This window comes from Larus michahellis, chromosome 21, assembly GCF_964199755.1.
Source record: "Larus michahellis chromosome 21, bLarMic1.1, whole genome shotgun sequence".
Lineage (NCBI taxonomy): Eukaryota > Metazoa > Chordata > Aves > Charadriiformes > Laridae > Larus > Larus michahellis.
The window spans coordinates 4,950,293-4,966,177 of NC_133916.1; the positions used below are offsets into that span (position 1 = coordinate 4,950,293).

General features: G+C 54.0%; 1 protein-coding gene across 46 annotated transcripts in view; it reads left to right on the forward strand.

Annotated features, from left to right (window-relative positions):
* The window catches only part of NFASC (neurofascin), a 96,228-nt gene that overhangs the window by 37,788 nt on the left and 42,555 nt on the right, over nt 1–15,885 (forward strand). For 16 of the 46 annotated variants that reach the window (XR_012584353.1, XM_074564233.1, XM_074564262.1 and 13 more), the window contains exons 2-8: nt 2,153–2,327; nt 5,452–5,469; nt 6,357–6,462; nt 6,661–6,857; nt 7,831–7,953; nt 8,164–8,334; nt 11,722–11,772. Coding sequence is in view for 42 of the 46 variants with exons in the window: in XM_074564233.1 (XP_074420334.1) it covers nt 2,234–2,327; nt 5,452–5,469; nt 6,357–6,462; nt 6,661–6,857; nt 7,831–7,953; nt 8,164–8,334; nt 11,722–11,772 (760 nt within the window). In the remaining 4 variants the exon portion in view is untranslated. Of the gene's footprint in view, nt 1–1,630; nt 1,726–2,152; nt 2,328–5,451; nt 5,470–6,356; nt 6,463–6,660; nt 6,858–7,830; nt 7,954–8,163; nt 8,335–11,721; nt 11,773–15,885 lie in introns of those variants that run through there. The other 30 variants (XR_012584354.1, XR_012584356.1, XR_012584355.1 and 27 more) reach the window with 4 other exon arrangements.

Below are 15,885 nucleotides of genomic sequence, written 5' to 3' on the forward strand. Positions count from 1 at the left end.
ACGCCAACTGGTACCCAGTCTAAAGAAAACAACATATTCTTCGCTTTCCAGGCTCCAAGCAGCAGGTAGAGATGTGCCCTATTTAAATGCCTGCTGTCCTGCACCATCCCTCCCGTGGTACCTCTGTGAACCAAGAGGGGATTGAAGCATTTTGGGATGGTGATGTGAGGCATCAGTATGCGAGCAGAGGGAGGACGCTAGAAATCTCAGCCTTGCTAAATCTCTGGTTGCAGCATTGGCTGCTTCAGTTCATAAGTCAGGCTCGTGCTTAGGAACAGAGAGGCATAAAACCAGCTGATCCATTACTCATTTTAAGCTGTAACTGGAGAAATGAACCGCTTTAAAAAAAAATGAAGGCTACAGATCACAATGATATCTTCCCTTAGACAGAAAGCTAAAGAAGTAATTTGAAAAGCTTTGTTCAGCATGACCTGATCACAGGACTGCAGAAGTCCTGGACATGACTTTAATTACTGGCCCAGTCCTATAATTATTCTGTCCTTCAACTATTTTTATTGCAACAGCTGGATTGGAAAATCCTTAGAACGAGCAGAAAAGATCAAAGCCACACTCCCCTCCAAGCCCCTTCACAACCTACAATCTGTCATCTGGTGTAACTGGGACATGCTGGGACAGCGAGTTCCTTTGGGCTTCAGCCCAAGCATGGGGACAGGGAGACCCCGATGGCAGCCGAGCCGGGCAGCGAGGAGGCCTGGCTGGAGAAACCATTCGGCACATCCTGTTCCCCATCAGGGAAACGGGGAAAAGTGTCCTTAAAAGTTGTCTTGCGCTGGGTTTGAGCCTGTCTGGGGTTCAGGAGAGCTTCCCGGGCCATGTGTCAGGGCTGTTGATTTTCCGTGACATCTGCTCCGCGCTGGCCCCGGGCAGCGTTCCCTGTGGTACCCGCAGCCCCCGGCAGCCCCACGCTCGCCGGCTTTTGTCTGTTGTGGTGCGTCCCCCCCCTTCCACCTCCCGCGATTGCCTCGTCCCGGGCTGGGGAGCAGCTGAAGGGGCAGCAGCATCCGAAGCTGCAGCCGGTTATTTATATTTCATGAAGCCGGGCTCTCCTTGCTTGCCAAATGGCCTCTCCGCGCTGCTCCCCTGCGTGGCCGCATCCCGCCTGGGCCAGGGCCGGGGAGGAGCGGTGCCGAGCAAGGCTGGGGATTTTCCACTGTTTGCTGCCCTGACGTTATTTTTATTCTTAGCCGAAAGAGCCGTCTGCACGTCTGATGCCCTTTTTATAACTCTGTTGCAGAGAGTTGTAACTCAGCCGTGATGCAACCCCTGGGCAGCCTTTCTAAGGGGGCTTTTATTGTACAGATGGGATAATTTATCCTCCTTTTCGCTCTTTTTTTAATCGGCGCTTAGTCTGCGGGTTTATTAACAGCAAAATTAAAAGGTGCGTGTATGGAAATCGCAAATGATAACCCGCGAGGCGGAGCGGGAGGTTTGGCTGGGCGCCTCTGGGGCGGCGTGCTGCACACCTGGCACCAGGGACCCTCTGGGGAGGGAACCAGCTGGAGCCCGGCTGGGAATGGTTTCGCTTAGAGACTGGTTGGGAAAGGTCCTGCCATGCCGCGACTCCTGCTAGGGCTGTGCCGGCGCGGGGACAGGCTCTTTGGTACAGGAGGGGGTCTCTGGAGCTGGTCCTCCTGCTATTCCCGGGCTGCACGTGGAGGCAGAGCTCATCCCAGTGCCCTGCTGGAGGGAGCAGATATTTGCTAGGTATCTCATGCATAAAATGTAATTATTATTATTTTTTCAAACAGCAAATCATCCTTTTTATTTTCTCCTATGGGGGCTGTTCCCTGCTGTTGTATTCAGTCGCTCTGACTAATTTTCCATCCATCCCAGGAGACAGCATGGTCCTCCTCCTTCTATCCAAGAGGTGTCCCCAGCGTTTGAGCACAAATAACCCCATAAAGCTGACGTTCTGCCAGCAGAACAACCCAGGGGTTGGGAGGACACCGACTGCGGGCTTGTACCTGGGTCAGCAGAGCCTGTAAATTATTTCTGGCACTATTTGCAGCTCCCCGTCCCTCCACAAAAATAGTTTGGGATTGGAAACTCTCTCCAGAGTTGCCAAAGGGGAGATGACAGAAATGGAGCTGGAGACGGCTCGGTGACCGCTGGGTTTGTGTTTGTTTTGCAGCTGAGGATCCGTCTGCGCCTGCCGCTGCTCTGCTCGCCCCGGGGCACGCAACCCAGGTCCTAACGCTGCCCAGCCTCCAAAATGGTCATGCAAAGACACCACCTCACCCGCGCAGGAATAGCGTTGGCCCTCTGCCTTCATCACCTCGTCAGCGCCATCGAAGTCCCTCTGGATTGTAAGTTACAGTTTACCCCTCTAAAACCTGCCGCTGAAATGGTTGAGGAGGTAGAGGGAGGATGTGCGTGGCCCAGGCGGCTTTCCTGGTCCAGCCTAAGGTTCTTTGTTTGGGGCTATTTTTCGTCTTAAACCACATGCCCTCCAGCAGGTCACCAAAGTCACTCTCTGGTTTAGTTCATCTGTCTCAAAAGCTGAGCGAAGGACTCAAAACCCCGTATCAAAACGGGACGGAGCATCTGAGCCCAGCTGGTGAAGAAATAGGGTCCCGGCAAGTCCTCAGCCTGTTGAGTTCAATGGAGCATCCCGGGTTTCCTGGTGTTCCTACGGAGCATGGGCAGGCTTCGGGATGCTCCTTCGTGAAGGGCACGATCTGACACCCAGGTCCTGCGCAACGATGTGGTTTTTCTTTTTCTCTCTGTGGGACTTTACAGTTATTATGAGATGGGAGTTATGTTTTATTCCGAAGCGCTGGGGGATACGGAGCGAGGACGGAAGGGGGACATGGGCTGACGTTTCTGCTGAATGGGCATCTTCAGGCCAGCGCATGGGAAATGCCTGACTTGTCTGAATGCACTTGAGAGGGGGGTTCGTACCGAGAGCTGCTCAGCCACTGGTCTGGAAACCAGGTTCATAATTTCTTTGTGTCCCAGCTTCCTCCTGTAGCGGCTGTTAATAATAATCAGCCTGTCGCTGCAGGGAATCTCTCCGACAGCGCGACGCACAGAAATCCTCCAGTGAGCAGTGCGTTAGTAGGAAAAGCACAGCTTTTCGCTGGGGTCTAAATTCAGGCTGAAGTGCCGGGGTTGCTCTTGATAAGAGAAATTTCTGCCCTGTGGGTTGTTGCTCTGGGGAGTCCTGGGTGTGCTGGCCACAGCCGTGGTACCGCAGCCGACCCCTGACTCTGGGCAGCAAAATGGGAAGGAAAAATTGAGGCAGTGGCTTTTGGGTGAAATTTGGAAATAACTGAAGAGAAAGGGTGAGAAAGCTCTGATTTGCGGAGGGGAATAAATACTTATGTTACTTGAAAAGGAGAGGGTCCCAGACTGGAGTGTGAGTCCCTGCTCTGCTCCATTCCAGATGTTTGTGGATGAAAAATCTCTGTTCCCCTGGCGTCAGCGCTGTGACACACACAGGGCGCTCTAGTTCCCAGCAATGGGAATTTTATTTGATGCACACAGCTCGGTGGTTCCTTCAGGCCTGGCTTTGTCAGCATCTATAACAGTCCGGAAAGGCATGGAAGTAGGGGCCAGTGCAGCTGGGGAAAACCAAATGGGTCTGCAAACAGCCGCCTTCTGCCATTTCTCCTGCTTTGCATCAGGAAGGAGTGATTTTGCTACTTAAATGTAATGCGACCTTAGAAAAGTAAGAGAAATGCTGACAGCTGGTGGAGAAATGCTCAAGGCAGCCTGCGGCAGCTGACTATCTCTCAGCAGCTCACCGTTTCTCCAGCCTCCTCCTCCTCCTCCTTTTCCTCCTCCCTCCTCCTTTTCCTCCTCCTGTTTCTCCTCCTCTTCCTCCTTCTCCTCCCTGCTGCACAGCACTGACAGCATCGTCCCCTCCAGCGCTGGTGGGAAACTGGGAGCCTAACTCAGAGCATCCTTTTGTCACGCTTCCCTGAACGGATCCCTTGTACAACAGATGTTTGTAAATAATGTGCGTGGGGGCAGTTGCACACAGCGGTGCCGAGAGCAGGTGGGTGAGGAGCGTCTCCCAGCCCGGAGTGAGGGTCAGGGACCCTGCCAACGCCTGTCTCCACCAGCCGACCCTTCCCAGCCTCCCTCCATGGAGACACGGAGCGTCAGCTTCCTTTTACTTCCATCCCGACCTTCGGGGCCATCGGGGGTTTGCTTTCAGCTCCTGCTTAAGCCACCTGGTGATCAGGGTTCCCTTCCCCACTGCTCGTCTGTGGGGTGAGCTGATGAAAGCATCACCCCAACTCCTGCGGCTGCAGCTCCGACCAGGGAGGGTGTAAACAGCCCCAGCTGCTCCGGCTTTGTGCCGGGGCTGATAAACCTGCAAATCCTGCTCTGTGAAATTTTCTTTTTCAAGTCCTCCCTGCTCCATAGAGATCAGCTCCTTCCTCCAGTGCCAGGGGGTGGGCTCAGCCCCGGGGGTGGGAGATCTCTCCAGGAAGGCGTTTTGCTCCCCAAACCCTATATTTTACAATCATAGAATCGTAGAACTGTTTGGTTTGGAAGGGACCTTAAAGATCATCTAGTTCCGACCCCCCTGCCATGGGCAGGGACACCTCCCACTAGATCAGGCTGCTCAGAGCCCCATCCAGCCTGGCCTTAAAAACTTCCAGGGATGGGGCTTCCACCACCGCTCTGGGCAACCTGGGACAGTGTCTCACCACCCTCGTGGTGAAGAACTTCTTCCTAACGTCCAGTCTGAATGAATTTTTAAGGGCAGAAGCAGCTCAGGAGAGGGCAGAAGTGTGGGCAAAGCCTTGGGGTCCCTTCATGGCAGAGGGAACAGCCCTCGCTCACCCGGTCGCAGGGGGACCTGCACTATTTGCTCTTTCTTTTAAGCCTGTCTAGGTGCTTTTTCCCTGCCCCAACCCTAACAAGTTTTCTTCTTTGGATAAAATCCTACCTGCCCCTGTCCTGGGGACAGGATATGTATCTCTCCCCATGTTACAGGCACCTTCTCTGAGTTTGAGTATCACCTAAAAAAGGTTTATCAGGCACCTATTAGCCTCTAACTCAGAGGGATGAAATGTGGGGGGGGCCTCAGGGTTAAGCCTGGCCGTGGGAAAAGGGGGAACGTTGCTATCTCCTGTGGGCAACCCACTGGACCGCGGGGCCACCAGCACCTGCGGGCAAGTGGTATGAGCACACCGAAGCCCGTCCAGGCACCCTGTGCTCTCTTTTGGGCTAAACCCCCCCACTGCAGAGGCAGCTGACAGCGCACAGGACCGTTCAGCAGCAGCTTCCCCCCCGTGGGCAGTAAGTAGGTAGATTAGAACACGCTTGAATTGTAAAATGATTTTGTGTGTAGGATTTGCAAGCCCCATGATAACTATACCTGTTTGTTTATGTTTGTGTACATGATGTTATAGGTTTGCTCTTCTATTAACCTTCTTTCTTTCTTTCGTTATGCTTGCACTTTGGAAATAACAGCAAATATTCAGAGTGAATGTAAGTGTTCCCCTCACCCTCTGCGTGTACGTGTCCGTCTCCTCTGCATGGCCAAAACAGGGCACGAGGGGTCTGTCCTGAGCAGGGGGTCACACCGAGCCGGGGGACGGTGGTGGCCATTGGCACAGGGTGCACGTGGCAGCATCGCCCGCTCCCGGTGCCGGGCTGGCCAGGCTCAGCACAAGCCACTTTTCCTGCCCAGCTAGGCTGGGAAAAGCCCGGGAGGTGCTGGAGCAGCTCGGGAAGGAGTGCTGGGGCTCTGCTGCTTTCCCTGGGGCAGGTCTAGCAGCCAGACAGTGCCTTTCTGCCATGCAAATATTGTTTCTGCGGCGGCTTGTGATTGCTAACGCCGCATGGCAGAGGCTCCTCGGCCTCGCGCGAGCGCCTGTGCCAAGCTCAGCCCCGCGTACGGACGCGGTTGCAGCATCGCCCGCTCTGCCCTCCTGAACACCGGCGCTGCGCTCCTTTTGGGGTGAACCTGGGAGGTTTTAAGTACCTTTAAACATCTTCCCATGGATGCCTGGCTCCCTGCCCCAGCTGCAGCCCCTCTCTTTGAGGTGCAGAGCTGGGATGCCTTTCAGTCCGATCCGAATGACCCGAGGTAGCAGGAAGATGCAGCTGTGACATTCCTTAATGAAACCAAGATCCCGAGTGAGAGACGGGGGATTCCCAGTCTGAGCAGTGCCAATGGTCCGAGGGGTGACGAGCAGCACACCCCCACAAGCGCTCATGGTAATTTCCTCAGGTGTTGAAGGGCTTTAAACCACAAATTACACGTCCAGCCTGGGGAAGAAGCTGAAATCCCATCAGGATCTGCTGCAGGATGGCAGAGAGGGGATTCGCCCTCTTTGCGTGCCCCTCCTCACGGCTTTTCGTTTGCTTTGCAGTGCCTCAGCCCCCCACAATCACCAAGCAGTCCGTGAAGGACTACATCGTTGACCCAAGAGATAATATCTTCATTGAATGTGAAGCCAAAGGGAACCCCGTTCCCACGTAAGTGCCTCCACAGCCCCTGTTACGCTGAAGCTCTGGGGTTTGTTCGGGCTGGCTCGCGATGAGCTCCCCTCCGGTCGAGCCGTGCCATTTACCCCACCAGCTAATCCCGCCGGTGGCTTGCGCAGCACAGGTGAGGATCCCACCAGGTATATATGGTCCGCGGTTACAAAACCAACCTCTTCCCTGCGTTTGCAGTTTTTCCTGGACACGGAACGGGAAGTTCTTCAACGTGGCGAAGGACCCCAAGGTGTCCATGCGGCGGCGGTCGGGGACGCTGGTCATCGACTTCCACAGCGGGGGGCGGCCGGAGGACTACGAGGGCGAGTACCAGTGTTTCGCCCGGAACGACTACGGCACTGCTCTCTCCAGCAAAATCCACCTCCAGGTCTCTAGTGAGTAACAGCAATGGCACAGAGCGAGCAGCCAGCAGCCCCGAGGAGCGCAGGGACTATTTGCATGGTATTTGGCCAACGGAATTCTGGGCTGTATAGGGAAGAGTGTGGCCAGCAGGTCAAGGGAGGTCATTCTCCCCCTCTGCTCTGCACTGGTGAGGCCACGACTGGAATACTGTGTCCAGCTCTGGACTCCCCAGTTCAAGAGAGACAGGGAACTACTGGAGAGAGTCCAGCGTAGGGCAACAAAGATGATGGAGGGATTGGAGCATCTCCCTTATGAGAAAAGGCTGAGAGAGCTGGGACTCTTTAGCCTGGAGAAGAGAAGGCCGAGGGGAGACCTTATTAACATTTACAAGTATCTAAAGGGTGGGTTCAAGGAGGACGGAGCCAGACTCTCTTCAGTGGTTCCCGGTAACAGGACGAGGGGTAACGGGCACAAGCTGGAACATAGGATGTTCCGATCAAATATGAGAAAAAACTTCTTTACGGCGAGGGTGACAGAGCCCCGGAACAGGCTGCCCAGGGAGGGTGTGGAGTCCCCTTCTCTGGAGACTTTCAAGACCCGCCTGGATGCAGCCCTGAGTGATGTGCTCTGGGCAATCCTGCTTTAGCAGGGGAGTGGGACTAGATGATCTCGAGAGGTCCCTTCCAACTCTGAAAAATTCCGTGATTCCGTGTATGAGATTTTGTAGGAGAGGCATGGAGAATACCCACTGCTCAAACATCTCACCCTGCTTCATCTGTTACCTGTGTCAGGATGTATCCGGTCACAGGACGGAGATGAAGGCATGGGGGTTATGGCTGTAGCTAACAGGGAAGTACTCGGTACAGGTTTAAGGGAATCTTGCACACGGAGAAATGAAGTTTGCATTGAGGCCGCTCCATCAAAACCAGGCCAGGTCCAGCGGGAAGAGATCTGCAAAGTCTCTTCCCTCCTTTCCTCACGAGGCGTCTTTACTTCTTCTGGCAGAGTCTCCCCTGTGGCCCAAGGAGAAGGTGGATGTGATAGAGGTGGATGAAGGTGCTCCGCTCAGCCTGCAGTGCAACCCGCCGCCGGGCCTACCTTCTCCCGTCATCTTCTGGATGAGCAGCTGTGAGTCGGGGCAACCCCCTTCCCACCTTGAACCCCGGGGGCAGCCTTCCCGTCACCTGCAGCCTTTATTTAAAATAACTCTGTTTGGGGTCGTCACTGCTAGCTCAGAGCTTGGAGGCGCCCAGGTGTGGCCTGGGGCAGGGGTTTCTCCTTTGCGCAGCCACCCGTGGGAGGATCTGACCTTCTCTGAATGCGTCTTTTCCCCTGCAGCCATGGAGCCCATCCACCAGGACAAGCGCGTCTCCCAGGGCCAGAACGGCGACCTGTACTTCTCCAACGTCATGCTGCAGGATGCCCAGACCGACTACAGCTGCAACGCACGCTTCCACTTCACCCACACCATTCAGCAGAAAAACCCCTACACCCTCAAGGTGAAAACCAGTAAGTGTCACGGTGATCGCTCAGGATGGGTCTTCCCTGGCCTCTCTCGGGCAGGGTTTTCCTTCCAGACACCTCGTTTCTGTCCTTGACGGCACTGAGACCTACCAGGGAGAAGAGTGGCTTCCTTCATTTTATTTGGGATGGTACAGGACCCTGTCTGGATGAGGAATGATAGTCCTGGGATGGGTAACCTGGCAGGGAGGGGTGGCTGCTTTCCCTCCAGCATCTCAGAGCTTTGCATCTTCGTGGGTCAAGGGCTGCAGAGGTACCTTGGTGCAGGCATCGCTCAGTCCGTGTGTCTGGGATAAACTGGAAAGCATTTCAACACAGATGGGGCATTCCCCCCATCTTTAGGGAAATTTATAATATCAAGTGGTCTTTCCCTAGTTGGAAAAGTTGGAAATAGCCTTGGTTTGCTCCAGGCTTAGGTTTATGGAGAAGTCCCAGCCGTGCTGGTGCTGCACGGGGGGACTGGGATTTACCCACCGACCAGGAGCTGTTGTTCAGCCCCTTGGCTCTGGGACGCGCTGACAGGAGGGCTCGAGCCTTTGGGGCCTGAGCGCGTACACGTGGGACACGCTCAGGGTGGCCAGCAATCTCAGTGCCACCTTGGCGAAGAGCATCGCCTCGGGGTCAGGAGGAGCCACATGCTGGCTCTTTCCAAGCGTGTGAAGACCCTTTCCATAGGCAGCTCCAGCCACCAGCAGTCCCTTCTCCAGAAAGGAGACTGCATGAAGGAAGGCGAGTTCCTGACGCCAACGTGTCCCATGCCACTGGCTGGTGGGAATGCTGGCAGAGGGGAACTGAGCTGAGCGCTGCAGGGTGTGAAGCTCTTGAGCTGATGCGGGTCCTGCAGAGCAGGGGCTCACTTTTGGGGTGGGTGCGTGCAGAGCACCGGCACAATCGGCGATCGACACAGAAACAGCATCTATGGCCCCAGTCATCAGACAGGAGCCATCTCCCGTTCCCAGTAAGGTCCGACTGGGAGGAAGGGGTAGTGGGTGCTGGCAGATGCAAGGCTGTGTTTTGGGGAGCAGGAAAAGCTCTTGCGCGAAGCAGGCATGAGGCGCTCCTGAATCCCAGCGTTAGGAGTTCAATCTGACCTCACAGCAGCTTAAATGAGAAGTAACGCTATTAAAGCCACCTGAAAACAAAGCGAGAAGCAGACGGGGCCTGAAATGTTTTGCGCTTTTATTGTAAGAGCTTCTCTGTGCGAAGCACGAGCGGAGAACCAGCAATGCAAATACTACAAACAGGCTCTTTGCTGCTGGCGAGGAACGTGTGTAGGTGGTTTGTTCCGAATGTTATTTGCCTGTTTACAGACCTGGCCAAACAATGCCAACCTTTACCTGTAAGGGAAGGACTGAGCCCTAAATAAGCGTGAGCTGGAGAAATTCTAGCAAACAAAGATATGGGGTCGTTTGAGCCTCCAAAGGCTCCAGCCTGACGTATTTGTCTAGAAAAAATGTGGAGGAAATCCTGGAAGGTTTCTGAGCAGACAGATACAAGCTCCCCCTCCTGCTACACTCAGATGCCACCACAGGGTTTTGCTCCCAGGCTTATGCAGAATTGGCTTCCAATTATACTGGACCCTCTCTTTAAGTTCTCCTTTGGAAACATCTGCCGTATTATCAGATGCAAATACCACCCCATGAGCTCCCCAAAGACCCTTATAATTTCAAGAACGGAGTCTCTAATTTCTCATCTGTTATTATACAAAAAATTCTTTATATGTTCAGTGTTCAAAGGAGATGAGCTTGTATTTGTCTCAAGCTGTTCAATCATCTCAGCCTGAAGCCATGAGCATTGGCTGTCTTTAAAAAAATAAATTCACCAGCTGCTGAAGAATCCTTGCATGGGATTGCCATGTCCTTGGATGCAAGAAGAGACAAATGCAAAGGCCTGGGGGAGAGATACGCCCGTGCCTTTCCCTGCAGAGCCTTTCTCTGGTGTACCCAGGCTCAGGTAGCTCTTGGGCATCACTGTTGGAGCAGGGCCGGAGGAGGCCCCGGAGATGCTGGGAGGGCTGGAGCCCCTCTGCTGTGGGGACAGGCTGAGAGAGCTGGGGGGGTTCAGCCTGGAGAAGAGAAGGCTCCGGGGAGACCTTCCAGCCCCTGCCAGTCCCTAAAGGGGCTCCAGGAAAGCTGGGGAGGGACTCTGGAGCAGGGAGGGGAGCCATGGGATGAGGGGGAAGGGTTTTACACTGAAAGAGGGGAGATTTAGATGAGATCTGGGGAAGAAATTCTTGGCTGTGAGGGTGGTGAGCCCCTGGCCCAGGTTGCCCAGAGAAGCTGTGGCTGCCCCATCCCTGGAGGGGTTCAAGGCCAGGTTGGACGGGGCTTGGAGCAACCTGGGCTGGTGGGAGGTGTCCCTGCCCAGGGCAGGGGGTGGCACTGGGTGGGCTTTCGGGTCCCTTCCAGCTCTGTGATTCTGTGATTCTACGATCTCCTGGGCTCTCTTAACCCCCTGAACAGGGACCTGGTGCATGGCCGATGACTTAAGGCTCAGGGCAACAACTATATGATAGCCAACGTAGCCTCTCGCCTCTCCTGTGCAGCTGATACCGTAACACGGCGAGGCCACATCCTGGTGGAAACCAGGGCATTCTCGCACACCAAACCAGAATTTGGGGTAACGGTGGGAGCTGAGGAGGGCAGATCCTCCAGCAGCCGTGGGCCGGGACGCGGCATCCCCAACTCCTCGCAGGGCGCGGGGGGCAGTTACCTTTCTTCTTCAAGCCTAGGTGATGGCTGGGGGTGGTTGTCAATAAACGAGAGCAGCGTGTTATTGAAGAGCTGGTGTTTTGCATGTAACACAATCTACTTTAATTACCTTTTAATTAAAAGGGATTTCACAGCAGATTATGCTTTTAGAGCCTAATTATGATTATTATTTTTATTTGTACATCCTCGCTATGCCTTTCTGCATCGTTACGCTGCTGCCCAGCTGTGTCCAACCTATGCTTTATGCTGGGAAAAAGTAGCCGGAATACGTTGCCCTCATAGTTAAGAAACTGAGAGAAAAAGCGTTTTTCTTCTCCAAATTGAACTGATTTTTTTTTTTTAAAGATACGACTGTCTTTATAATTAGGAGAAACACACTTCAAGGAAATGTTTCTGATACAATATTCATACGTTTATTTGTCCTCCCATCTCGCAGGAGGAAAACAGCCCTTTTTTCCTCTCCTTTATTGCCGTGTTACGTTGTTTGTCCTGGAAGGCAGCTGTGCTGAGAGTGCTTCTGTATCCCCGCTGTTGCCTGTCCGCGTTGCTCTTGTGTTTTGGGAAGTTATTTTGTTTTCTGTCCCCCGTCCCCCCGCACCGCCTGTCCCCCCCCCCCGCCCGCTTTGTGGCCCTCGATATGCTCACGGTCTTTTGTTTATTGCAGAGAAACCCCATAACGAAACGTCTTTACGAAATCACACTGACATGTACAGTGGTGAGTCAACGCTGGCTTCTGGAGACCTTCGCCATTTAACCCCCTTCTGCCTAACCTCGACTTATCTCCCGCGTTAACCGGGCAGCGAGCGGCCGCAGCACCCTCTGCCCTTCGGCTGCGCCCACCCACCCTTGTGTCTGCCCCCGTCCCCGGCCGGGGGCGATGAGATGGTGGGACGGGTGGGACAAGATGAGCCAGACAGGGACAAAATCCGCCCCCAAGTTTGCACCATTTAAACTTAGTGAGTTTTAAGCTAATTCACTGGATCTGCAGAGCCCGGCTTGAGAGGCGTTCGGATTAATGGGGTCTGAAAACGTCGACGTGGCTGAGCGAGCCCAGCTCGGTTCCTCGCCAAAAAGGTGGCTTGTCCTCAGCAAAGGCTCATGATTTAAAGATAAGACCCACCATCCCTCTTCTCTCTGTCTTCAGAAAGGGCATCTATTGTATTTGCGGCTAAACGCAGGCAGTGACTGGGAGAAAAAAAGAAGAAAAAGAGGAGTATTTGGTTTTCTCAGAAGCTGGGTGCTTTGTTTCTTTGTGGTGAGCTTGTACATGTGCTGGTTGCTTTCGCCAGGCTCTTGCCCTTTCTCTGGGCAGGGACATCACCTCCGGAGCCCGCCTTTGCTGGGAGAAGCCCGTCCCAAACTCATAAATTACGCTGCAGGCACCGAACCCCGCGGCTTCCCGGGGCGCTGCCCTGAGAAGGGATTGGAAGTGCCACAGACGTGAGGGATGATGTGGGCAGAGTTGGGCAGCAGCAGGGGTTTGCGGGGCAGATGGGGGGTGCCTGTGGGCGATGCCGAGAGCGCAGGCACTGCCAGGGATGCGAATGCCGCGCCAAAGACCACCGCGGGGTCGGATTGCCCCGAGGCCGGGCACTGTTGTGGGTAGGATTTGCTTTCTGCCCCCTCTTGCTGCTTTCAGGGACCAGGGTTGTGGCAGCGGGATGGGGACAACCCCAGCCATGCCCCATGCTGGTCCCCAGCCGTGCCCTACAGAGAAATCCCGCTCAGCCAATGTCTCATCCTCTTCCACCCAGAGCCACAGGTTGGTTTGTCCAGGGCGCATTTTCTCCTTCCACGGGGACTTTTGGGGACAAGGAGTGCTTCTGCCAGCTAGGAGCAGAGAGAGTTGGAGTGTGGGAAGAGGAGGATGTGTCAGGCGAGGACATTGGGTTCGGTGTCCCTGGCGAGAGCCCTCCCGTCCCTTTCCCCACTGAGGCAACCGGCGCGTTGGCTTCTCACTGGCAGCCAGGCGTTGGGTTTCTGAGGATGCTGGAGAGCTGGGGAAAGCTCAGCAGAAGAACTAGCCGTGGAGGAAGCACTGGTGGCAGCAAACGGGCTGGGTGCGGTCTGAAAATATTTGTAGAAATGGCTGGGAAAGGGGATTGCCAGCAAAATTAGCTTCAGTGGGAACTGCACAAAGTGAGGCAAGCAGGAGGAGATGGCTCCCTCGCAGGCACGCAGGGCCAGGGACCAAAGAGAAATCCATCTCCTGTAAACGATGTTTGCATTTCAAAGAGGACGCCTTCACGCCGGCTGGGCACCATTTCTGTGCTTGGAGCCCTCGCCGGTTCAGGAGGGAACGTCACCAGGGTGGCTGTGGGCTTCCCGATCTCCCACCGCAGGTCTGTGTTCAGGGCAAAGGGATGCTTAATAGTCACTTGGTTAGAAAAATGAGATCTTATCTGCACAGTCTTATAGATTTCTCCAGGTTGCTATTCATAGGTGCGCAAACTGCCTGCTATTTGCACTATATGGACTATTTGCACTATATGGACTATTTGCACTATATGGACTATTTGCACTTAGTGTCTTCTGGAACATCCTATGGGTCCAGTGGATTCAAGTCATCCACTCGCGCCCCTGTGCAAATCTGAGCGCCAAGCCAGCGCTTTCTTAACAGTTAAAGAACTGGTGAAAAAATTCTTACCCTCAGCCCTTTTTTTTCTTTTTGTGAACCCCGTGTTTCTCCCTGGGATGACCCGTCTGGCCGTAGGCGCCACTGGGACGAGCTGCAGCAAGGCAAGGGGTCTTAGTGGTGGGGAGTGGGGAAGAGGGACATCGCTCTCCCAAGTATTTTAGGTGGTTGGGAGACTTGGGGGTTTCTCGGACCCTCCACCTTGGGGTGCTGCTTCCCAGGGTAGGGGCTCAGCTCCAGAGCCAGCTGGCGAAGGGCTCTGCAGAGCTTGCAGGGAAGGAGGATGGGATGGGATGGGATGGGACAGGGGTATGTAGCAAAGTGGCAGGAGACTGCAGGTCGCCTCCCCTGCCCATCCGTGACAGATGTGCCTGAGCTCAGCTCGGGGACGTGGGACCTGCTGGTGTGGACGTGGGGCAGGAGCAGTTCATGGGACGCTTGTCCCAAACCGCACCCGAGGGCCAGGCTAATCGTGGGAGACGTGACCGAGCCCTTCTCCCCGCAGCTCGTAGCGGGTGCAGATTTTACTCCTGCAAAGCTTAACTGCCCAGGCCAACAGGCTGCAATTATGAAGGAAAAATTACCTAAACGGATTAAAACAGATTAATTGAATATTTTATTAGCAGAAGTTTCTCACCTTTTTTTAAAAAATGGAAATTAAAGTCTATTTTGTTCTTTTTTCTGGGTTTTTTTTTTTCATTTCCCCCTTTTGGCAAACTTGTGGATGTTTTAAAGCTGGCTGGCTGTGCAGGAGGCGAACAGATGGGATGTGTCTGGATGCGCATATTCCTATTATCGCCTTTCAGCAGAAATGCGTGTACAATTTTCAAATGCCGTCAGGTCAGGGCTGTGGGGAGGGGGCACTTGGCTGCTCTGGGGTGAGAAGTGGCCGTTTCTGGGATACCCGGCTCCGGGTCCACTGACTGGACAGCTGAACGGGTCCAGTTTCATAGAGGTGGGGACAACAGCAGCAATAGATTGGGAGCAGGGCCTATTTTTAAGCATGGGATTTCTTTTTCCAGTTCTTTTCCATCCAAAGAGATGAGTGAGACGTTGCTATTTGTCTGACAGCTTCCAGCTGTAGCTGCCGCAAGTTCAGAGCTGGAGCGGTACCTCTGCCTGAGAGAATTTCTGGCCGCTCCCTGTTATAAATTGCAAAATATTAATTAGTAGTGCTGTGCTAAGGCAAAAAGCTTACCAGCTATGCAGGCTTGCTGTTAGGTTTATTAAACAAGTGGGTAGGATACTAATTTGTCTCCCTTATTTTTAATTTTCATCATTAATATACGGCTCGTAAAATTTGGCTTGCACTGCTGCTTTATCTCTTCTGGTTATGCCCCGGGCTCCTGAGCAAACGGGTTCATTGCGGGAGCGAAGCGTACAGCCTCTTCAAACAGGCTGCAGATTGTTGGCTAATAAAAGCCAATACTGGCTTATAAAAATAATATCCCACTCTCCTAATCGCATGAGAAGAGGGAAGTTCACGAGTCTGGCCGGAGGTATGGGAGCTGTCGATAAATACCGACTTTCAATCCAGCCGCTGGCTCTGTCACCCCCCCGCAGAGCCCCGCCATGGGCTGGTTGTTTTAACGAAGATAACGATGCTCTCCCGAAGCAGGCAAGGAAGGAGCCGCGTGTGCCTGCCCAGGGAACTGGCCCTTCAGGACAGGGTCAGGCTTTGCCTGCCGTCGTAATCCATTAATCAAATAATTAACTAACCGGCTGAGGAGCACGTGGGGGCCGGTAACCTGGGGGTGCGTGGGAGCGGTGGGACGCGTGTGTGCGGCTGTTTCAAAGGCACGGTTTATCTCCTGGGGTTGGGGTTTTTTTTTTTCCCCTCGTGAGCCCGATCCCAGGCTTTTCCTAATTGGGGCTGACGGGAACTCCATGAACATCCCCTGCCCTCTCTCCCCTCCTCCTCCCCAGCCCTTTTTCCGTACCAGAGCTCAGGTGGAGGCTTCCCAAATAGACGTGGGCATCCCCTGGAGCCCCGCGGCGCTGGGCGCACCCCATCCATCGCCTCCGTATTTGTAGTGACCCTGTGCCAACCCCGGCCGTTCTCTTCCCTCTCCTAATCCCATAACCTCCCTCTCTGCTACTGCTGCTTTCAAGCCCATCTCATCCTGTTTTGTCCTCACTGATCTAGTTCAATAATTCCACTTATTAATGGAATTTATTCCATTAATAATTAAT